Source organism: Thunnus thynnus, chromosome 4 (genome assembly GCF_963924715.1).
Source record: "Thunnus thynnus chromosome 4, fThuThy2.1, whole genome shotgun sequence".
NCBI lineage: Eukaryota > Metazoa > Chordata > Actinopteri > Scombriformes > Scombridae > Thunnus > Thunnus thynnus.
The window spans coordinates 17611979-17636081 of NC_089520.1; the positions used below are offsets into that span (position 1 = coordinate 17611979).

A 24103-nucleotide genomic window follows, 5' to 3' on the forward strand; every position below is an offset into this window, starting at 1 on the left:
CGTGGATCCAACGGTGTTGTTTTTTCCCCACCCGCATTCTGAAGAGACCCGCCCCTACTCTACCTCTGATTGGCTGTGATCTTTCAAGCATAACAAGCTCACTCCTCATAACTAAATTTAACCAATCAAAGCAAGGAAGGCAACGAGTACTAGCCAATCAGAGGAAGAATAGGGCGGGTCTTCGATTAAGGCGGGTGGGGGGGAAAAGGCGATCCAATGTAGAATAGCAACGAACGGAAGCCGTGCTGGTTGGGCCTCCTATATTCCGTTACGGGAGGGGGGCAGTAAAATTAAATAATTTAGCAACAATTCTATTTCTCAGACAGTTTTACACGTTTTATAAAATTAAGCGCATACTGTATTAAAAATATCGTTTTTTAAAATGTTAGGCTTCCAAATGACTTGTTACTGCCTATTTTAACGACAAACACTTTTAAGGGTTAACCGCCATAAAATGAACCCGCCCAATCTAATGACGTATTTCCTCCTTCGCTTAGATAATGCCATTTTCGAAGGCCTTACATGGTGGCTTCAGTTTTTCGCCTCGTGTGAAGAAATATTCCTCTAAGCTGTATTTCTTAGTTTGCATTTTGAGGTCAGACAAGCCTTTTTTTGTTGACTCCGTCTGACCTCTTTGGTGAGCGTATGCGTTTTTGAAGGAATCGTTTTTTTGTCGGATTAGTTAGTGGGGAACCATACGCAGTTTTCTTTAAGAGGCACATTTGCTCGGTCGTCGTCCGGTGTTGACGACACAGATCTCCCCGTCTGGTCCCAACGAACAAAGGAACAGTGAGGCCGATGCACTCTCGTTAGCGAAATCGCAGCTAAGTATTGTTTATGGACTAATTTAAATGTAAACGCACCGTAAAGGCATTTTTTTGATATTTAATTTAATTTAAGGCGTACTTGCCTGAAAATTTAACTAACCTATTAGCCCGACTCATTCAGTCCTGTTAGCAACATCAGCTAAGGTTAGCTGCACTACAACTGCTAACATTAGCACTGTTTAGATTCGAGCGAGAAGTTTTCTTTTTTTGTGGAAAATGGCCGAAGTGTACATTCGAGTGGCAGAGGAGGAAAATGAGGAGCCCATGGAGATCCCGTCGGAGGATGACGGCACTGTCCTGCTCTCAACGGTGGCAGCTCAGTTTCCAGGGGCGTGCGGCCTGCGGTTCAGGAGCCCCGTGTCTCAGTGCATGCGGGGAGTGCGTCTAGTGGAAGGGGTCCTACACGCTCCAGAGAACGGATGGGGGAACGTCGTGTATGTGGTGAACTATCCAAAAGGTACGCAAAGACACTTAAAAAAAAAAAAAAAAAAACACTATTCCAATACTTTTATAATAGGACAACCAGAGGTAACGTTATTTATAATTCATGATGTAGCTTAGCTTCAGCACGCTGAAAATAGACGAGAATGACATGACGCGTAGTTTACCCACGCCCACAAATGAGTGCTTTGAGGCGCTAAAGCCATTCACAAAATTAGCTCTTTTGTTTACACTTAGTTGCCTGTTTTCATTTCTATAAACCTAACTAAATCTAATGCAGCAACCCTGCATCAAATTAAAGCTCTATCAATATTTTCATAAAACTGTCATAGAGGTATTGATTGAACTTGAGGCTCATTCTGGAGGATGTAAATTGTGGTGCTACTGAATCATATTGTGTTATAATGATGTGTTTCTAATATATAATCCATCTCACTTAGCTTAACTCATTAGAGCTGAAATAATCAATTTGATGTGCGACAATCACTAGTAATTTTGATAAGCAATTAAGCAAACATTCATTGGTTCCAGCTTCTCAATTGTAAGTATTTGAAGCATGTCATTGTCAAATATGATGAATAACTAAATAAGTTTGGGTTTTGGACTGTTAAGTCAGACAAATCAATATTTCAGTATGGCAACCTGGGCTTTTTGAAATTGTGACGGGCACTTCCCAATATTTTCTGGCAGATTAAGTGATAATGATAATGATAATTAATTGCATTTTTACACATCAATGTAATGCAATCCAACTCAACAGCACTACAGAATTTGGACTTCAAAAACGACCAAAGTTGAATCAACATCTCTAAAACAGTTCAAACAAAAGTGTAACATTAAACTTTTAGTTTATTTTTATTATTTTTATTTTTCAGTGTATTTTGAAACTGTTAAATAAGTCTGCATTAGTTTTAGCCAGATGTACCTAAACTGGCAACTGAGTGTAGCTGCTAAACAACTGTATGATCATCAAAATTCAGTGAATTATTTAAGATGAGTGTTAATACCCACCTTTGACTAAGTTCCCTGGAGAAGTGGCCACAATACACTTACTGCAAAAATAATTTATTTGAGGAACAACAGAAACATTAGAAAAATATTGATATATTTTGCTGACAGTGTAAATGGAAGTTTGTTCTTGGAATATGTAGTCTGCTGTTCTTGGCCAGTTTTTCTAAACAAAAAGTCATATCTGATGGCTGTTTGTCTGGTTAAAATACAATTAATTTCTCTGTGTTGATCACACTTTAGACAACAAAAGGAAGATGGAAGAAATTGATGCCTCCTCTGCTGTGAAAATGAAGAGAGGGGATATGAAGACATCTGATCTGATCGTATTGGGTCTTCCTTGGAAAACAACTGAGCAGGACCTGAAAGACTACTTTAGCACTTTTGGAGAAGTCATCATGGTTCAGGTATAACATTCATAATATTTAATAAATTACATATTGCATATTTACATTGGGTTGTGGTTGTGTGTTGACGAATGACCTTCAACGTTGGATTTTTTTTCTTCCTTCAGGTTAAACGAGATGCCAAGACTGGAAACTCTAAAGGATTCGGCTTTGTGAGGTTCACAGAGTATGAGGCTCAAGAAAAAGTAATCTCCCAGCGCCATATGATTGACGGGAGATGGTGCGACTGCAAGCTCCCTAACTCGAAGGTGAATATGGTAATGTCCATGCATAAACCCACACACCATGTGAATGAACACAGTGTTAACGGTGTTTTTAACACCATATAACCTCTTGGTTTTTTTTTTCACAGCAGGGTCCGGATGAGCCTCTGAGGAGCCGGAAAGTGTTTGTAGGCCGTTGCACAGAGGACATGACCACAGACGACCTACGACAGTTCTTTATGCAGTATGGAGAAGTCACAGATGTCTTCATCCCCAAACCATTCCGTGCTTTTGCCTTTGTCACATTTGCAGATGATCAGGTATAGTATGGAACATGTAGAAATTGGCTTCCTGTTTGAGCAGTACTCGTGCTCAGCTGATCTGATTCATGTCTTCTTCCTCACAGGTTGCCCAGGGTCTCTGTGGAGAGGACCTTATTGTCAAAGGCGTCAGCGTTCACATCTCAAATGCTGAGCCCAAACATGGCAATAGGCAGTTTGATCGTACAGCGCGGTTTGGGAATGGTTTTGGAGCTCAAGCATTTGGTAGCAGCCGTAGTGGGTTAGGAAGCAGCACTAACAGTAGTCTGGCAAATTTTGGTTCCTTTAGTCTGAACCCTGCTATGATGGCTGCTGCTCAAGCTGCTCTGCAAAGTAGTTGGGGGATGATGGGCATGCTGGCTAGCCAGCAGCAGACATCCACCTCAGGCAGCACCTCCAGCGGAACAAGCTCTAGTAGAGACCAGAGTCAGTCTTTCAGTACAGGCAACAGCAACTACGGCACCAGCTCAGCCAGTCTTGGCTGGGGAACAGGGTCAAACTCTACAACCAGCGGTAGTGGGTTTAGTTCAGGTTTTGGGTCCAGTATGGAGTCAAAGTCATCTGGGTGGGGTATGTAAGTTAAGTGTTTGTATGGTAAGTATTGTGAGAAAGATGAGTCTTTTCAAAATTTATTTCTGGTGTTAATGCGTATCTGAAAACTTAACACTTTTGTGGAAGATGTTTTGTACATTTGGAAAAAAATGCTAAAGATTTAATTTAGAAAGTGTTGAAGTGAATTGTTTACCAGGATGTCTGACTAAAGTGCTATTTTTGATGTCTCATTTGTTTGTATCCATTTCAACTGGATTCTCTAATGCATGTATTGTGAAATGTGATATAATCATTTTGAAACTGCATGAATGTTTGTGGTTCACCATTATCCGGCTTTGTCATCTACTTTAAAAGGCAATCTTGCATTGGGAAGAATCTGGTTGAAACCTAAATGTTTTAAGTGCAACTTTATTTGCAGTCAAGTTCTGTGGAAAAGCCTTCATTGAAATCTCTTCTGCAGTTCACCTCTCTTCCATTTTCCTGTGAGGAAGCTCCTCTTTGGCAGCATTCTTGGGGTGATATCGGTATCATTCTCCCTCTTCCCACCTGTAAATGCTATGCCATCAAAGAACGGCTTCACTCCGCATGTTCTAAGAGACGGTGGGTGTTTTCACTTTTATCCACTTTTAAAAAAATGGAGAGAACTGCGCAACTGACATTTTAAGAACTGATGAGTGCGATTGAGGATGGCTTGTGGCGAAGAGTGAAGCGATGAGTGAGCGAACGGAGAGACGCGTGAAACGGACTGGTTGTGCGGTGAAAGAGCCCAATTTGACTGCTTTCTGAGTGTGTGAGTGGAAGCTGCAGATGCTACGAGCGCCTCCTCTAACATGGACATTCTTTAATTAGTACTTCAAGATTTTTTTTTAATCTTTGCAAGTTTTTCCTTACTCTTAAGTATGTCGATCAAATGCAGAAATATCAAAATGTAGTGGAATGTTGTGATTATTTGTATTGCTTATATTATCTGATTTGAATGCTGTATGGTGTGTGCTTTCATGTTATTGAACTGATCTGTAAGTATGTACTTGATGTGGATGACACCTGCTGAAGACTCTGGGGGACGCGAGTGCTAGTGTGAGAACGTGGAGTGGTGTGTCCAATGGTTCCCAGTAGCTCTTTGATGTTTGTGAGGTGTTTTAAAAACATGTCAAATTAAGGGAGTTCTAATAAAGTTCATTTGAATAGATGCTTAGTTGATATTACTTGAGTCAATTTAAAAAACAATCTAATTCGATTCACATATCTAGGGACCTTGGGCTCTGCTGGTCGAGGTCTCCGTTTGAACCCTGACTGAAGTCTGTTCTGAAGGACGAAGACGGAAGTTCCAACACTTTCAGTGTGTGGCCTTCTCAGACATGACATGGGGTAGTACCTGTCTTTTTGCTGCTTGTGATGGCTTGTCAGAGTGAATTATCCCTTTTTGATTCTTCACACCTGCTTATAAGGTTAAAGGGAAGTTCTTGTTTTGATTTTTAATGTCAGTGGACAAACTCTGCAATGTGGCATCACCTTTTTCAAACTGTCCCCAATTTGGCTAAAGTAATAAGGAAACTGCCACATTGCTGAGTCTTGGAATAGTTGAAAGGTATTTTTTTTAGGTAATTTTGTGTTATGAGTAGTTTTCCTGACAGTCAACCTGAGGTTTACCCATGTGTAAAACACATTTAGATAATTAAACTATTATTAACACATTTAGTAGATCAGTCTTAACCAATCCAAGATTTTGAAGTTGGCTTCAAAGTTCTTGATAACTTTTGTTGCCAAATGACTATAATTTGACATTGCATCAGCAGGTCCAAGGACAGATAAGGTTAGAAAGTTATCCCAGTACATAATACACTGTAATATGACATAAAGCAAGATCTCATACTGTAGACTTGAAATGCATAATTACCATGAAATAATGACTGTGGCACTTTTGAAGACACTTAACTCATTGTCATGTGTTAATCAGCCTTCATGTTTATTTGAATGTTGGGTACAAGTGAGACACTAGAGGCCTGCCTGTGTCTTGTCCTTATTCTCTGCTCTCCTCCTCAGTGTCTCTGCTCTTCCTCTTCCCAGTATTCTTCTTTTTCAAATCCCTCTGCTCCTGGTTGATTTCTTCACTCTTCTTTTGTATGTAGATGGACTGAAATAAATAAAGGGAAATTAAACATTACTTTTTCTGTCTGATGTAGAATATATGCCGCTACACAGATAAAGTATACTGCATTACTGGAAATGAAATGATAATGTTTTTGATATTTTTGACTTAGTGGCTCATACGTGGCTGGAGATGGCATTCATAATTAGCTGATGCATAATGTCTTTCTGATGCTACACAGTGAAAATAACTCACCAATGCAGTACTGCGGCGGGCTGCAAGCTTTACATCTTCAGCAGACACCGTGCTTCTTTTAGCATGCCTGAAATCAAACTCGACATTGTAAATCAGATGTAATTTGATACAGTAAATACTAGCTCTATTAGTCTGGATAAAGACAGAGAAAGATCTCACCAGGTATTTCAGCTAAATTAAAAGAACAGTGGTGATTCACTTGTTAATATGGTAAGAAAAATAAACATTCTTACCTTGCAAAGGCCTCCAAGTCTTTAGCAAATGTATCTGAAAAAAGTGAGAGACAACAGTGGGATGTTGAGTTTATACTGACTTGTTGAAATTATGACATTCAAAACTTATTTCATCTACCTCAGAACGTTAATTATTTTTTAAAAAATTCTTAAAAAATAGGTTACTCATTTCTTAATACTGTGTTCACTTTTTCAAAATACATGGTCAGCACTACAGTCTGAGATTTGTGGATGAGTTTTTACTGCTTCAACACAAAATCAATTCATCTTTTGAAGAACCAGTGTGTAAGATTTAGTGGCATCTAGCGGTGAGTTTGAAGATTGCAACTAATTGAGTACCCCTCCCCTCCAAGTATGTGGCTGCGAAAAACGTAAAAGGCCCCCTCTAGAGCCAGTGTTTGGTTTGTCCGTTCTCAGCTACTGTAGAAGCATGGGGGGCTCTGTGGAAGAGGACCCACTCCCTATGTAGATATAAAGGGCTCATTCATTCTCTTATTTTCAGGTGTATATACACAAATTAAAACATTCTTATGAATTATATTCCATTTCTGCCAAGTCCGTTCTGCTAGATGCCACTAAATTCTACACACTAAACCTTTAAAATCCATAACTTATCAAAAGAAAAGGTGCTACATATACATCCAAAAAAGAAAAAAAAAAGTACAACACCAGCTGATTTAGCCAAGTACAAAAGAGCAAATCTTTGGTCTATATGTAGGGGAAAAAACCTCCAGTCAGACACAAAGAAGTGGCTGACAGAGGAGGAAGAGTGGCCAGGAGATGGAGATGGATGTGTGGCCAAGGATACCTGGACATATCTGCAGAAGATTGCCAGGGATGGATCAAACATGCAAACACACTACATGGGAGGACTTATGGTGTGAATGACAACTTGTGGTCAGATGCAGAAGCATCTAACATTTGTCATCTATATATTAGTAGCTATCTCCTACATGAATGTATAATGTATATGCACATTTACTGTATTATATTACTGGAGTTATACTCAAGTGTCATTTTCTAATCACTTCATACAAAAAGGGAAAACAAAGCACATTGCAGAGTTTCTGACGGACTTCTGTAACATCACTGAATGACAGCACATCCATCAAGTACAGAGTTGCCAGACTTGTTTTGTTATGAAACCTTGGCTTACGCAAAAGAATCAACGGGTCACTGTGTTATGAGTGACAAAGTACTCTTACTAAGTGTTTTGGGAGCATTTTTTTCCATTATTAGATACAGATAGTAGAAAGCTGACGGGAAATGAGGGGGGAGACTTGCAACAGCGCTCCCTGGCTGGACTCTTAACAGGACATTGTGTTTACATGGTCGGCATATTTTTGGGGGACAAAATATGTTAAGAGTTATGGTAGAATGGGTTGATGCTGAGACAAATATGAATTTCGGGGCGCAAGATTAAATGTTGTGTGCCAAGTTGCATGCTGATAAGGAGAACTAATGAATGAATTTTAAAGAAAATTATTAATTAATGCATGTAACCACTAGTTAAAAAACAATTTAATGTTAAAAGCTTAACTATGTCCTCCAAAGTTATATTGAATCAATGGTACCTGTGTTGTATATTATACTACAGAGGAGGCTGGGGCAGCTGGTTGTAAAAAATAAATATAGTCATGCTTTGTAATGTGGGTGAAACTGTAATATGCTAGTACATGTTAGACACTTACATTCAGTTACCAGTTCATTAGGTGAACCAAGCTAAAGCGAATGCAGTCTAATACAACAACCTAATGACATTTATGAGGGTAAAACTAAATTTTAACACCTTTCAACATTAAACAGTACAACTGAATAGTTTCACAAACTACTGTACACCCTGCAAAATGAGCATAAAAGTTAAAGGACAGGTCCACAATTTTTCAAGTCTGTCTTAAACAATAGTCAGGTGCCCAAATGAACATTCAAACAGGTTTTTCTTACCATAATCATTCCTCCTACTCGACCTTGGAAGATCCCTTCACAAACTTTCAATGTAAGTGATGGGGGCCAAAATCCACAAGCCTCCTTCTGTGCAAAACTGTATTTAAAAGTTTATCTGAGGCTAATATGAAGCTTGAGGCATCCAAATGAGTCAAATCAAGTAGATATATTTCAATGTTACAGTCTTTTTAGTGCCAAAGTCCCTCTTTTTGTTACTATACTTCCACCACAATTCAACAGGGAAACACTGTCCGAGGAAACACAAAGAGGGAATTTGATGCTAAGGCAGATATCCTCTTGATATGACTAACTCAGACTGCTGAAGCCTCATATAAGCTTCAGATAAACCTTTAAATGCATTTAGACACAAAATGACTGTGTGGACACACTGTAAATTTTGGCCCCCATCACTTACATTGAAAACACATTTGAAGGGGATCTTTTAATAGCCAGTATCAACAAGAGGAATGATTACAGAGAGGAAAACCTCTTTCAGTGCTCATATGGGCCCCTGACTGTTGTTTTTAGACAGACTTGAAAAATTGTGAAGCTATCCTTTAAAAGTACCATCCCTCTAAAACAGCCTCAACCAAAGCTGAACATTATAGCCTTCATTGCAGCAGGTTAAGTGTACCTAATGAATTGGCACCTGAGCGTCTATAGATGTATCAAACCCCTAGACTCTCTTGGAATTGGACAGATGACACTAAATGATTTTACTGAACACATCCAAATTAAAATAAATATGTGTATATGTATATATATATATATATATATATATATATATATATATATATATATACATACATATACATATATACACATATTTATTTTAAGGTTTTAATCATAAAGCTTTGTTGGCACCCACCACATTGTCTGAATGTTGTTTCAGCTATTGCCGCTATCACTTGTCGACTGAACTCTCTCTGGCGATCCTCTCCGATTTTCTGACACAGTCGACCCACGGTATAATGCACTGCTGCCTTTAACCTCTGAAATTCAAACGATTTTATCAGTTAAAACATAAAGTTGTGCTGCAGACATCCCTGTAATGATGCTTAACGTTTTTGTTTTTTACATAACTGCTGCTCTGCTGTTGCCTAGTTACAAACGTTAAACCAGAGCTAACTGACATGTAGCTAACTTATGCTAACGGTACATTAACGGTAACATTAACGGTAAAAATATAAAATAAAAATATAGGTTAGCGTTAAATACTGTTACTACCTGATGGTTTTCGTCTTTGTCAACTGACATTTTTCTTCTGTTGAAACTTTTCACCAACCAGCTGAACAACAATCACGGCGGCAGCAAATGACAAAGTTGGTAAAAAAAAAAAAAAAAATCCTCACACAATCACGACATGACAAAAACCGTATTCAGTTTATTTCAATTTGTTTGAAATTCGTCAACCACAGAAGGAAAACTCGCGGCATAAATTTACAAGCAAACCAACAACTCTGTAGTGCTTTTCATTTTTTTCCGGAGTAAAAGTTTTACAGCACCATCCTGTGGTCCGGAGGAGGTAAATTAAACTACTATAACCCAAGTACATGAATCCAAACACACATTTTATTCAAATTATACGCTCCTAATACAGTACAACAGCTGCATTATGTGGCTTATGGCTCGTTTCATGGAAATGCAATAACTGTTAAATGCTCTCTGCAGTCTGAAATTGTTTTAACAGACATTAACAATTACAGAGTCCTTTTATAAACTTGCTTGCAGACTTGGTCCTCACAAGTGAGTTCCTGGAAAGAGAAAACATGAAGTTTCCACTGTGCATTAGTGTCAAGCTGTAAAAGCGAGAGTAATATTGAATGAACTGGGTTGTATTAGTTTTATGGAGAAATAGATTCTTGTGTGCACTGGTTCATTAAATAACATATGCTTTTTAAATGTGGATGTAAAAAAAATAAGATATTGTATGAATCCACAAAATACTGTATACAGATTTCTGAATTTCACAAAGTGTAGTACCAGATGGAGCTCGTCTCCCTCGATCCAGTGAGTCCACCCTCTGTTCTTCTTCTCCCCTTTCTGAACGCACACCAGCTTGTCATTTTGCCAGTTGACCACAGTCTGATAGAGAACAGAAATTAAATTAAATTAATAAAAAAAAAAAACATTTAATTATGACCCGTACTACCACAGAAAACAGTCTGGAGTGTGACTATGTATCAAAGTCTTAATTTTATCTTCTTATAGGCACTGGTGTTGATCACAGAAACATTTTACTCAGGTTAAATTTGTGACTACAAACAGCTTGTTAAAACTTGTCACCTGGCATGACCGGTTGTCCATTCCTTGAGTCACCTCGTGGTACTCTTCCCCGATTTTGAACGAACATTCGTAATTTTTGAAGCTAGTGAGTGTTCTGATTGTGAAACAGTCTCCTTCTTGCTTAATCACTTTCTGGGGCTTCAACATCGCTGCAATCTTGCGGGTTGCAAAATCAATGCCTGAACGTCAAAAGGAGAGTAAATTGTTAGAACAAAGTTTCACAGCTTTTTTCATTCATAAGAACGTTAACTTGCTCCACACTCTTTTCTTTTTACCACACTCATCATGCTGTGATCAGAAAATACAAACCTGAACATTTTGTGTCACTGAAACACACACTGATACCTTAAAGTAAGTATACTTCCATTTGTTTTTAATGACGCTAAGGAAACTAAAATATTCACAGCAGCTACTCAGATGACTGTACACAAGGATTTTTCTCATATCCTGTACTTTAAGATTTACAAAAAAAAAACACTCGAATTAAATTCTAGTAAGTATTGTTGCAAATCATTTCTTCAAAGAACTTACCAAGCACGACCATGTATTTCTCAAAGTTGACATTGCTGACGATGTCCCAGGTCCCGCTGTAGTCGACAGGCATCTTGGATGTTTGTGTGGATCTCTGGACATGACTCTCAGGAGCGTACGAATTTAAAGGTCTCGGGTGGGATGTTTCATTGTGTGTCAATATAGGGTAGGGGTGACATGTTGCCTGCTGAAGCTATTTTGGACACATACAAAGGAGGTGGAAGGAGCACTGGAGGGCGGAACAGGACTTTTTACACATAATATGAGGCAACTGTCCAGTTCCTGTTATGTAGAAAGTGTCTTTAAATCACACATTTATCATACTGCATATTTATACCACTCTGGCTTTGCTGAAGCCTGCTGTGGGCAAAAACATAATCTTCAAACTGAGATTTATGTGCAGAATTTGAGCTTTTAGAAAATACAATATGGAGCAGAGGTCTCTGTTCTTGTGCTGTGTGAAACACAATCCTTCTTCCTGCTCACCTTTGGAGCTGTTGGCAGTTCTTCAGTAGGACACATTCATTCACCAGGAATTGTGTTACAGTGCATATATCCGCCTGAACATCCATGTTTTTCTACACGCTTATCATCATGGCGTATCACAGCAGCAGATGGATATCAAGGCATCAGAGGTTAAAATTGTAAGTTGCTGTTTTGGTTGTTTTTGCAATATATCATAAAAACAAATCCCATTTCTGTTTTGATACAAAAAAATACACCAATATTGATTCAAACATTGTCATTACAAGGTGTTTTTTATTATTCATATTTTCTTAATGTTTCATTTGCAGTCAAATAGTGAACGCAGTGTTCGCAACCCTTGTTCTGGTCCCCCAGTTCTACGTCATGGGAAGGTAGCTAGTGCACAGGTGATGATCGAGCCATAAAAACACATTTATGTAAGCGGGGATGTGGCACTGAAATGGTGTCTGTTTTGTTTTTAAGGCCAAAATCCTCAAGATACTGCAGGCAGCCTCTTCTGAACAACCTGTCAGCCTCCATAGCCTTGTCCTTCATAGCTTCAGGTGAACCTCGCCAGATCAGAACTTAAGTGTTTCACATATTATCAATAAGGCACAAGATTGCACAGACAGGATGACTCAAACCTCTGAAACATTAAAGTTTTTTTTCTCTCTCTGTTCAACTCTCTTTATAGGTTTTGCAGTGATATTCACATTAATAGACCCAGTTCCTCAGGGCTTGTGGGCGTCCTGTCATGTGTTTGGACTGATGTCATTTGGACATGGAGTGTGTACTGCCATCCTGACTCTGACAGCGGCAGCATGTGTAAGAAAAAGACTGTAATGAGTAATAAAATTGAGTTCTATTGAGAAACAGAAGCATTAAAATATCATATATATGTGTATCTGCAGGCCAAAACCACACCCGAGCTGTACTACATGTCCCTTATTCTAACAGTTGCTTCCATTTTCAGTACAGGTAAAGTACATTTCTTATAAATATACAAATGCTGCACGGTGCCATTCATACACTGAATCTTCAGTTCAAAGGAATAACACCTGCTTGTGTCTGTTCAGGTTTTTTCATGGTCAGAGGAGGACTCTGGTTGACTAACAGGCTGCCTGTGACCGAGCAGAAACAATGAGCGATAAAACAGTCCAGCTGTCCCACGTTGACATCCGATACCCCACATATTAAGATTTCATGTGGTTTCCATGCCACCAGTGGCTGGTAACTTTAAACCATGGGAACAAAAAAAAGGGAAAGTAACTTAATCCTTCTCACGTTTTAATGCTCTCTTCAGCAAAGCAGATGTTTTTTTTTTATTTTGTTGATGGATTGTTTACATTTGTTTCATTTGACAATTGGTCAGAAATATGTACTTCACATCAAATCAGTGTGTAATTATACAAATAAAAATGCAGCTGTGAAATCTGTATGCAGTACTGAAAGTAGTGTTCAGCTCACATTGTAAAAGTAAAGCTACATTGAGGAGATTACAGTAGGAAAATTAAAAGGAAATGTTTTACAATTGAAGCTAGAATGTAGCATTAAAAAGTACAGATGACGTATTGAAAAATAGGTTTCATTTCCACAAAGCAGATCACTGTTTCATACAGCCAGAATTCATTTTGCACTTCAGATATTTATTCACCAGAAATCCATATGTAAAAATTTAATTTGTCAAGCTTTAAAACAACTGGAATATTATTAACTTGTGGAAACACTTTAAAATGCAATCATGTGTAGAAGATAATAATAATAATAAAGTCCAGATGAAACGTTCAACAGTATCTAACTTCCTTCTTGTGACATATTTCTGAGTGAAACAGGATAGACAGCCGGGATGTAACGTTGGGAGGAATTTGATTTGAATGTTAAAAAGTGTGCGTGTCATAATGAATCTCGGCTCTGTGCTGCTAAAAGATTCGTTGATGAGTGGATGTCATGATATTATTGGTTGAAATTGGTTGGTTCAAGCCTACATAAGCACACATCATATTTTGTTTTACAGGAAGAAAACATAATTGTATTTTGATATAAGCATACAAAGAAATTGATTTTTTCGTATTTCTTGGCATATATTGTGGACAATATAACCGGGATATGATCTAAAAGGGCTTAAAAAGCATTTTTAATTTCATCTCGACTTTAATGTGGTCACATAATGTGGTGCTCTGCATACAGTACATTTTGTATTTGTACTGTTCATCACAGCTGCTTTTTCAGTGTCTGTCCCAACATATCCTTTACAGACAGATGACAGAGATGACTGCTGAAATTCAGTAGCAATGCACTTTAATTTGAAGAGGGTCTTTCACCACAAGTTCATAAATTTGATATACTTAATCAACCTCAAACTGTAATAAAGCTACACTTATTTGGAATCATTCTTTAACAAAGAAAAAAAAATCACTGTAAGGTCACAGATATTGAATATTCATGATGGAATGTGTACAGATCAGGAATGTGAAGCAGCAAATATTTCACATTACCTGAAAGATATTTATTACAAATGTATGTTTTCTTTTACTTGCATATGAACAAAATATATAATTGCTTTTATGGAACCAGTTTCATTTTCAGCCCTTTTGTCGAAGGATAAGTTTGGTGATTTTCCATATTTCTTTATTGTCTCATGTGTAAAGCCAAACCAACAATGGATTGAACCTACTTAGACGTATTGTGTGTGTATCCAAAGTCTGGTATATCTTATTCCTCTGTGCCATAGACCTCCATTGATGTCCAAAAACTATTAAAAACACATTAATGAGCCAAGAAAATCACCATCCATATCCTTTAAGTAAATGATGGAATTTTAGGTGGGTCACTGCTACTCCACAATAAAAACATACAATCAAGTAAAAGTAGACTACACAGTATGTATCTCTGCAAATTCACCTGAGATTTTATATAATTCACACATAGAAACAAACCTGGGTTGTAATAAGTAAATTAATCTTTGTGTTTGTTGGAATTGGTTTAGGCACCAGATGTTTAAAACATCAGATATTCATATAGTGCTCGATACCCTGCACTTTGTAAACTGCAGACATGTACACTTCATATATTTGTATAGATTTTCACTCTTTTCATACTTAATTAGGCTTAGATAAACCACACACACGGAAAAAGATTTTTCCAATGATGTTTTACCATTAGATATATATTAAAAAGGACCCCACCAGTTCTTTTAGCATATCAACTACAGATTGCAAACACTTGACATTACTGCCACCAGTTTCAAAGCTATTGTTTTGACTGATTTCCTTCCTTCCAGGCAGCCAGCCATTGGATTTAGTCAATTTCAGCATGTTCCTTATGCTATAATAATCAATTTACAAAGAGTGGAAACTTGTGAGGTAGCTAACCCATCACATAAAACATTGCAGTGAGCTGCCGATTCTTTAAGTTTAGTTGTCGTCACATTCAATTGCAGTTGCAAAAGAGACAACTTTCTTGTTGGTGCACTGAACTTCACATAATCAAGGTTTAATTTCTGCAAGTACTGGAATACAGGCAGTGATGTTATGTATTTTATCATTTGTAGTTAATAAGCTTAAACATGTAAAACCACTAGTCCTTCAAGTGATGACTTATACATTCTTTTCCACCAACCAGCTGTCCAATTAAAGCAGCTCCAAAGACATTTGTCTGATTGAAAGTTAGGAATATAATCCCTATCCTATAAGTGCATCATAGTCAATGTACCAAACAAGCCTGCCATTAGCAGGCTTCACCCCAGTGACTGGCCATTTGTTTGGGTTGTCCTTCGTTCGGCTCAGCTGGGTGATCAGCTCATGTTTGCCTTTGCCCATCACTAAAAGAGCAACCCGGTGGGCTCGGTTAATGGCACTGAATGTGAGGCTCATACGCTGGTGAGGTTTGACAGGGCTTTCAGTGAGGGCCACTAGCCTCTCCTCAAGGCCATCCATTTTAATACCAGGGAAGAGAGAGGCTGTGTGGCCATCATAGCCGACTCCCAACAGAACAAAGTGGAACCTGGAGCCATTGACCAGCTTGCTAACCTCCTTCTCGTACAGCAGTGCTGCTCCATCCTCCTCCACACATAACCGCTGGTTGAGCTGCACTGGCATGGGGTGGATGTTGTAATAGGGTATCCGCACATGCTGCAGAAGATGATCGTGCAAGCTGTGGAAGTTAGACTCCATTTCAGTGAGTGGCACGCAGCGCTCATCCACCATCCACACATGGGTGTTCCTCCATGGGAAGGAGAAGTGGTGCAGGACCAGCCTGTGGAACAGAGCGAGGGGTGTGGACCCACCAGAGAAGGCGAGATGGAAAACACCACCCTCACGCACAGCTGCCTCCGCGGCTTCCTGTATGTCTGCAGCCAGCCTCTCAACCAGCTCCTCAGCCCAGGCAGACACCATGTCTGCACTACGATATTTACCTTGCATCACTTGGAAACCATTTGCTGACGTGCCACCCATCTGATCAGGGCTGATTATCACTACCTCGCTGTTGTAGCTTATGTCGTTCCCTTTCAGACGGATGTCCAGCAGGTCCTCGTTGTCGGCACCTCCGGGGTAGATGCGAGGAAATGAGCTGACTAGGGAACTGAGCAGTGGTGTCCATAAGCCCCAGGAAGCCAGGAGGTTTTCAGTACTAATGAAACTATTTTTGCGTCCAGCAAAAATATGAGAAATAAGTTCTGCATAAGCTTCCCTCTGCACTGTTGGAGTTTGCACATAGTAGTCCGAAATAGGCAAACCTAGTATATTGACATCTTTATGCTCTGTCTGTTCCTTCCACTCATCCATTAGAGCTGGCTTGAATAAATTCTTACTTACAAGAATTGCTGGATATTGAAGGCTGCCATGCCCAAAGTAAAAAACTATCTGTTTGGGCTTGCAGTGAATGCTGTTGTGGTTCTGAAGACAAAAGATATCATTCTTGAAAAGAATACGTGCGTATCCCACTCGTTCATCTAACATCTTCCCTGAGATCAAAAGAATTGGGACACCATCATACCGGGCCTCATCGATGTGTGCCAACACAGCTGAAATACACAAAAAGGACCATTTATTAGCATAACTATATATGTATTGTATCGCAACTTTTCTACGACTCGGCTGATAAGACTACATTAAGTAGATAAAATAAGACAAAAAAAAGCATTCAATACTCACCTGCAAATGTTGGTGTGACACTGACATGATCTTTTGTCTTATTCAGCTCCTGTTGAACTTCCGTTTTGTACGCTTGATACTGGCCTATCACAGCTTGATTCTTTCCTAAAGGCAGCAGGGAACTGAAGATCTGCAGCTTGTTCTGGGTAACTTCTTCACTGCTGCTTAGATTCAGGGGAAGCGTCATGGTCAACAGTGTCATGACCTCAGTCAGGTGGTTCTGTATCACATCTCTGATCACCCCATACTGGTCGTAGAAGGGAATACGACCTTTGAGGGCAAAACGACAGAAGGGGACATTAACACTCGACTGAATCTTAAGAATTCTGCTACTTTTTCATATTTTATAAGTTATTAAAGGGGAAGTACTATGCACATTTCCTGGTCTATATTTATATTCTAGGGCTCTACTGGAATATCTTTGCATGACTTACAATTTGAAAAACTCCTTATGCATCTTATACTGGCCCTTTATCAAGCCCTTCAGTTTAGCCTCTGTCTGAAACAGGCCATTTTAGCTCCTGTCTCTTTAAGGCCCCCCTCCCAATGAGTCCACTATGTTCTGATTGGCCAGTTCCCAGAAGCTACCCCTTTGCTTCCCCTCAAAGACTCCTTTTATCATTCTTTACTTGAAATATAAACTTCTTAAAAATATCCATACATTTGAGCCGAAATCTGTGAGTGGACAATGTGAACAACCCGTGGAAAAACCTTAGCAACAATATTAGCAACAAAGACTGAGAAACAGTCGGCCATTTATGTGCGTACTCGAACAATATGATGTCATGACACAGAAGAATTTGAGGTAACTTTGTAAACTGAGCTTTAAGGGCAGACTTTTGACTTGAAGGTGGCATTTTTACATATGTTCACCTCATGTTTTGGAACTTTGACTATCTTTAATATAGACATCTGATTTATAGCAGTATATAAATGACAGAAAATCACAAAAAGCATGTTATGTCCCATGCCAAGAATGTTGATGCAATTTTTAAATCACCTTTAACGTCCAGGGTCTCTTTCAAAACAATCTCCACTCTCTCGATGTGGTTCTTGTTCCAGATGGGATCCAGAGACTTCTTGTTCTCTATTCTGAATGGAAGTATCTTTGAAACCACCTAATCACAAAATCAGAAAAACATACCATAAAATTAAACATCTCATGTTATGAGTCATGAGTGCAAGGCAGATAGTGTGTAGGATTTCCTTACCTGCTTCCCCAAGTAGTGGTCAATTCTGTACATTTCTTCTTCCTTCAAAGAGTTACCAAGCTGAGATGCGAGTACCTGAGCACTCCTGAAGTCATGTCCAAAAGGTTTCTCCAGCACCACCCTCAGCCACGCCCCACTGGTCGGCCTGCAACTGTTATTGATCTTCTCAGCAATATCTGCATAGGCAAATGCTGGCACTGAGAGGTAGAAGAGCCTCCCTGCCTCTGTCATTCCCTCTTCCTGAAGTTGTTTGTCAATGTGCTTGGCTAGCTCCTGGTAGTCCTCAGGGGTCTTCAGCTGCCGATACTGAGCGAGCCGCAGGAACTGCTCTTTCAGCACAGCACACCGCTCCTCAGATACGTGCTTCAAACAGAACACCGCCTTCAGGATCTCAAAGAGGACTGGTGTGCCCTGGTCCTCAGGTGACAGTCCTCCACCAAAGAAGGAAAAGGTGTTTCCGCTACTGACCTGGTTAACGTACAGCTCAAAGAAGCCCTGCCACAGGTACTTCTTTGCCAAGTCACCCGTGCCTCCCACTATCACCACCGAAACATGGCCGGGTCTCTGTGCCTCCACTTTCTCCTCGCCATGTCCTCCCTGGGCACACAGCGTGACCAGAAGCAGTAACACAGTCACCAACATGCTGTGTTCCTAAACCGTCCAAACCCCTGTAAGAAAACAACAATGAGAGACATCATATGTATGTAGGAAATTACCACTGAATATATGATTGAGACCAACATGAAAAATAAAACTAAAAAATGTTTGTAGGACTGCAACTAACAATTAATCTACCAAGTAGTTTTGTCTGATTTATAGTCCAGAACAAAGATATTCAGTTTATCAACACATATGACAAAGAAAAGCATAAAAACTTTATAATCTTCAACTAATCTTTTCAGCTCTAAATGTTTGTGATAAAGGAAAAATTAAAACATGAAAGTTCTTCTGTCCCCAGAACTAAATGCAATTATATGAAAATAGTTGTTTGCACTAAGCCTTGTAGATGCCACATAGCTGAAAATCTGGACCTGAGAAATGAACAAACTTTTGATGAATGAGTACCAGTGGCACATTTTAGTCTCCAACAATTCAAACAATGAACACATGCAATGGATACTGCTGTAATTTTAAGACAAAATCCCAATTTTCTTCAGATACAAATCACACTAGTTAACATAACTAGGGATTAAACCTAAAAGTCAAATTTAAACAAATGACAAACACAAATGAATAATGTGAACATCAAATGCACTTAAACCTACCAAAATCTCCAACAATAAAAAGAAATAAATTACTTAGCAAAGCCTCTGCCTCCAGCTTTTTTTTAAGTCACTTGAGAGCTGGTGCTGTGATGCTGTTTTACTGTCATGAGTGTAGTGATCAGTGGATACTAGCTGAGCAGCGGTGTAGACTTTGCACTTTGCTTAAGGCCATTAAGCTTACAATAGTTCTGCTGTTGACAGTAGTCTGGGAAAGTCCAACCAACTTGCCGATGATTTTGCAAGGACCTAAAATCATTTATTTAGCAAGACAGGAAGTAAAAATCAATGAACAGGATGAGTCATTAAGTTTTACCCGGGGGTTTACGTATTGTCACTGCTACCTTTAGGAAAAGAGATCTTTCTTTAGCCTATAAAACATTTTCATTTTAACATGGAGCAACTACTAGTCTGAGGACCAAGGTAACTTTGAAGCAATAAAATACCTGAACATGTTTCACGCTTTGTACGTCATCTAAAGAGAGAAAATCTGTTATGTATCTAGCAAGCAACCAGTGCAGAGAGGCCAGTACGGGAGCAGGAAAAGTGGACACTGCCCAAAGCTTGTAAAGCTCATTCTAATTAATCAGGGTTGATTTTGAAGATTTGCAGCCTAAACTATATAGAAAATCTGGTCATAATATACTTAAGAAAAAATATAGTATATACACAAAAGTCTGGAAAATCACTGAGGCCATTTTAAATGAGTCATAGCTTAAACTACATTTTGAAATGATAATGTCTGAAAAAAAAACAGGTCAAAACTGCTAAAAGTAAAAATAAAACTCCTATCTAGTCAAGTCAATAATTAATCAACATTGTTACATTACTTGACACCTGCTAAACAAATAACACAATATGTAAAATTATGAGATTTCAGCACCACTCCACACATAACCAATGCAGCTGTCAACTTTAAATACTCCAATAGTGTTTTAAGGGGAAGATGATGCTTTTTGCAGGCACACAAACTGCTTAATATACAAAACAAAGTAAGACAGAGGAAAAAGGTACTTGATAAACTTAACACAAAAACAAAAGTGCAAATGGGATTCCATGTCACGTCATCAAAGTCTCAATGTATCTTTGACAACTTCATCATTGTCTTCACAGAATGTGAATTCTGAATGTGAGTCAGAATTCTAAGTTTGTGTCAGTTAAGGTGCAGCTGTGTAACACTGTACAGATGTCTACAGTATATATCATAGGCCTGGATGTTACAAAACTGATTCATGATAGAGAAATTTTCATTTTCCCTTCTCTTTCAGTAGAAAATTGCACATGATGAACAGAACACCCACCATATAAAGCTCATTTTCTGTGTATAACATCTGGAATCCCCACACTCTGTAATCATGTTTACACAGTGGCAACGCAAACAGCAAAGGCCACCTGATCAATGCTTCAACAACAGCTGACTTTCAGGTCTCATTTACCTCATTATAGGTCACTGCAGTCAAAAAAGTAGACTTTTAGAGTTAGTCTTATCATATTTTATGTGAAAATGTCTGAGATAAACTGACAATTCTGTACACGAGGCACTTACACAAATGTTTCCAATCTATTTTACCTGTGTCATAATTTGTTACCGATTTATTTTCTTATGTTGCTCTTTTGAAACGGCATGCTGCTTGTATTCTACAAATCTTTTCCTTTGCTGTCTTCTTGGTTAGTACTTTTTCTGCCAATTTCACCACAGAAATCAGTAAAGTAGCATATCATCAAGACACTAACTTCATTCAGGTTTTTACTTCATTCCTGTGCAGCGCTTCCCAAGAATTTAAAAGTTCACTCCGACACATGATTCCTCCTCAGTCACAAGCTACTTTCAATTTCAGTCAGCATAGAAAATCTTCCCTCACACCACACATTTGCCATGTCATGAGCAAAAAGCACTTCAACCAGAAGACACTGCCCAAATGTTCATGAGTGGAGAAGGCGCTGCAGCGATATGACTGTATCCTGTTTGCGTCTTTGTGGCCAGATTTGTCACTGCAAGGTGGTCGGCAGTAAATAACACAAGCGTTCTGACAGAACTGCAGAGCCTTTTTTATTTACTATCATAACAATCATGAGCCTTCTCAGCTGCTCCATTTTGCAGCTAATAACCAAGTCATTAGCCTTCATGTCAGAGTGCATGCTCTTCTTTCAGTTATGGCTCCTATCCTATATCATCACAACAGCAGCGACATGCGCATTTTGAAAACTGTAAAGCGCTTGGTAAAAACTGGACTGGCAGAGATTATGTCCAATGTTCATTTGTTTTGTTTTTTTTAGGCAATAATCATGAAAATCTGTGGCGTTTGGAACATTTATTAGCAGTGTGACTGAAACAATGTCATCTAACTGGAGTCAACTTCAGAAAGATTTTCAGTGTGATCATCATGAATAGACATCCAACAGACATTTTATTTTCACATACTGTAGAGAAAGAATAAGATTGGAAGGACTTAATAAAACAATCAAAGATGGTTGGTTGACTTAAATAGCTAAAATGACAGTCCCTGGCATTAGCACCTTGTCTACTTATGCAAATACTGCTCTTGGTTCAGCAGCAATAGTCCGATATACTGAAGAAGTGGATGAGAGTAAATGCAAATGTAACCAACGGTCAAACTGATGGCAATGAATGACTCCAGTTTATGCTTTACATTTTGTGCTGATGATTTTCTCAAATAATAAACCAAATTAAAAAAAAAACAGATAAGTCATTAGACAAAATTTGGCATTTTCAGACATTACTGGCATTGCAGTACATTTTTAACCCAGTTCAGAAGGTGCAACTTTATTTCTTGGTGAATTGAAGGTTTAATATGGTTGATTTATTTGTTTTATATTTACAAATAACTCATTCATATTTTCTGACACACAAAACAAGCAAGGAGATCAGGGATAAAATTGCACCTTATGAAAAGGGTCAAGTACACAAAAAATATTTAAAATATCATTTTAAATACTATTTTGCTACGCTGAACTGCTGCAGTTTTAAACTTTGACTTTTATTGATTCACCACCAAACAGTTTATATGTGCCAGTTTTGTTCCATTTCTAATAGTCTGTGAAAATGAACCCAATATAAAAAACTCTAATAACACAAATTTGTGCAGGTCAGTGCTTGTTGTTGGCCTTGGACTCTAATAAACACCACTGCTCCAGTTATGAAAACACAACACACACACACACACACACACACACACACACACACACACACACACACGTTGTAACTTTTGGGGACATTACATAGACTTACATTAATTTCTTGGAGACTTAACTCTAACCCTAACCTTAACCACTGACCCAAAAATCAGCTTTTTCCCAATGGGGGACAAAGCTCTCCAATTTGACAAGCCATCCCCAATGTTGCTTTTGATTTGACAAGCTTACATTATTAATTTCTAGTTGACATTGTGGGTGTATGTGATGTGCTATTGTGCGTAGCTTTGCATTTTGTATTATGTGTCCTGTGTGTTTTTTATTTGTTTTTGTTTTTTTTTGCTTTGTACTGTTTGTTATTGTGTTGTTATATGTTTCAATTGTGACCTGCCTAAGGGACTACAGATGAAAATTAGCTATAAGCTAACTCTGGTACAGTACATCAAATGGTAACATTACACACACACACACACACACACACACACACACACACACACACACACACACACACACACACACACACACACTTCCTGGTTCAAACAAGTCCTGTTCTCTGTTTACAGATCCTGCTGCACACGTGTCGTGCTAAATTCTGCGCCCCCTTCAAAATGTGTTCCTTCCTGCTACTGTAGTCGCCTCGATTTCACGCCAGCACGGAAACAAAAACATCACATAAACAGTGAAATGTAGGAGGTGGTAGGGGGAGGTGGGATTTACTTCCCTGTCGCAGGCTTTGCAAACACGAAGTTAGCAACAAAGTATGAACTACAATCGATAACCAACCGCTGCTGCCTCATTACGTACATTAAAGATTTTCCAATTGATCTACTTTAGCAAAGCCAACCTGCTGGTATTTACTTGTCATTTCCACGTAGTCGTTCACTTGTGCGATGAGACACAACACACACCGACAGATGAATGATGGAAAACACGTTGAACTCTGTCACGATTCCACCTGCTAGCTGTCAAACTTAACTACAAACACACACATAAAGCTCTACAATCCTCCTGTTAAATATGCAGCTATACTATCGCCCGAAACAAATTCGAAGACTATAAACTACGAAGATGCCTATGTGAAGACAGCAGACAAACTATGTAAGAAAAGTTAATTGGATGCAAACCTGTCCGGTGGTGACATGAGAGACTCGCTGCAGCGTTAGGACGAGCTTCCTACATGAGTCACGTGACACGGTCCAGCCGCTGATGGAGGTGATGAAGGTGTTTTGTTTTTTTTTCCTCCTCCTCACAACTCAGATCTGTCTGGTTTTGAATGACTTAATTTAAAAATTGGAGTGGTATTTGGTCAGAAATGAAAAAAAGATGCTTTAATAGCTTTTGAAACGCCAGGATACCAGCAGGGGTATCAGCGTTGTGGAGTCCTTATCCTTCAATGGTGGAGAGTAACTAAGTACATTTACACAAATACTCTACTTAAGTACAAATTTGAGGTACTTGTACTCTCCATTATTATCATTTTATGCTACTTTGCACTTCTACTCCACTACATTTCAGAGGGAAATATTGTACTTTCTACCCCAATACATTTATACATTTACAGTTACTAGTTACTTCTCAGATTACTGTAAAATTTTACGTAAAAAAAAACACATTTTAATATTCTAACCGTTGTCTGCTCTTTAAAAAATGTACACATTTTGAGCCACATTAGTGTGTGAAAGGTGCTATATAAATAAACTGTATTATTATTATTATTAAAAACATGATACATTTGTATAATATGATGCAGTACTATTACCACT

At 38.7% G+C, this 24103-nt stretch overlaps 5 protein-coding genes across 12 annotated transcripts; 2 read left to right on the forward strand and 3 right to left on the reverse strand.

The window, feature by feature from the left end:
- Window positions 1-484: 484 nt before the first annotated feature.
- Window positions 485-5922, forward strand: tardbpb (TAR DNA binding protein b). Of its 6 annotated transcripts, none has more exons than XM_067587064.1 (6): window positions 485-1284; window positions 2520-2683; window positions 2791-2940; window positions 3036-3206; window positions 3293-3800; window positions 4219-4947. In XM_067587064.1, the coding sequence occupies exons 1-5, from the start codon at window positions 1044-1046 to the stop codon at window positions 3782-3784; spliced, it is 1218 nt and encodes a 405-aa protein (XP_067443165.1). In that variant the 5' UTR covers window positions 485-1043; the 3' UTR covers window positions 3785-3800; window positions 4219-4947. The 6 variants fall into 6 exon arrangements, 5 of the variants coding, with proteins under 5 accessions (XP_067443165.1, XP_067443164.1, XP_067443166.1 ...); XR_010928146.1 differs by adding an exon at window positions 5009-5922 and having other exon boundaries at window positions 486-1284; window positions 3293-4358; XM_067587063.1 differs by having other exon boundaries at window positions 486-1284; window positions 3293-4947.
- On the reverse strand, window positions 5704-9715 carry cenps (centromere protein S). The gene is made up of 5 exons (XM_067587077.1): window positions 9507-9715; window positions 9148-9271; window positions 6336-6369; window positions 6103-6169; window positions 5704-5892 (listed from the first exon to the last, which is right to left on the reverse strand). The coding sequence occupies exons 1-5, from the start codon at window positions 9534-9536 to the stop codon at window positions 5779-5781; spliced, it is 369 nt and encodes a 122-aa protein (XP_067443178.1). The 5' UTR covers window positions 9537-9715; the 3' UTR covers window positions 5704-5778.
- rbp7b (retinol binding protein 7b, cellular) lies at window positions 9644-11229 on the reverse strand. Its single transcript, XM_067587075.1, has 4 exons — window positions 11097-11229; window positions 10566-10744; window positions 10263-10364; window positions 9644-10033 (listed from the first exon to the last, which is right to left on the reverse strand). The coding sequence occupies exons 1-4, from the start codon at window positions 11167-11169 to the stop codon at window positions 9980-9982; spliced, it is 408 nt and encodes a 135-aa protein (XP_067443176.1). The 5' UTR covers window positions 11170-11229; the 3' UTR covers window positions 9644-9979.
- Window positions 11230-11402: 173 nt separating this feature from the next.
- Window positions 11403-12751, forward strand: LOC137181391 (uncharacterized). Its single transcript, XM_067587074.1, has 6 exons — window positions 11403-11740; window positions 11891-11953; window positions 12045-12124; window positions 12256-12386; window positions 12473-12539; window positions 12638-12751. The coding sequence occupies exons 1-6, from the start codon at window positions 11667-11669 to the stop codon at window positions 12703-12705; spliced, it is 483 nt and encodes a 160-aa protein (XP_067443175.1). The 5' UTR covers window positions 11403-11666; the 3' UTR covers window positions 12706-12751.
- Window positions 12752-12827: 76 nt separating this feature from the next.
- On the reverse strand, window positions 12828-23536 carry h6pd (hexose-6-phosphate dehydrogenase (glucose 1-dehydrogenase)). Of its 3 annotated transcripts, none has more exons than XM_067587060.1 (5): window positions 23465-23536; window positions 17926-18593; window positions 17715-17832; window positions 16715-16984; window positions 12828-16584 (listed from the first exon to the last, which is right to left on the reverse strand). In XM_067587060.1, the coding sequence occupies exons 2-5, from the start codon at window positions 18565-18567 to the stop codon at window positions 15242-15244; spliced, it is 2373 nt and encodes a 790-aa protein (XP_067443161.1). In that variant the 5' UTR covers window positions 18568-18593; window positions 23465-23536; the 3' UTR covers window positions 12828-15241. The 3 variants fall into 3 exon arrangements, with proteins under 3 accessions (XP_067443161.1, XP_067443162.1, XP_067443160.1); XM_067587061.1 differs by lacking the exon at window positions 23465-23536 and adding an exon at window positions 19224-19397; XM_067587059.1 differs by lacking the exon at window positions 23465-23536 and adding an exon at window positions 19191-19396.
- Window positions 23537-24103: the final 567 nt, after the last annotated feature.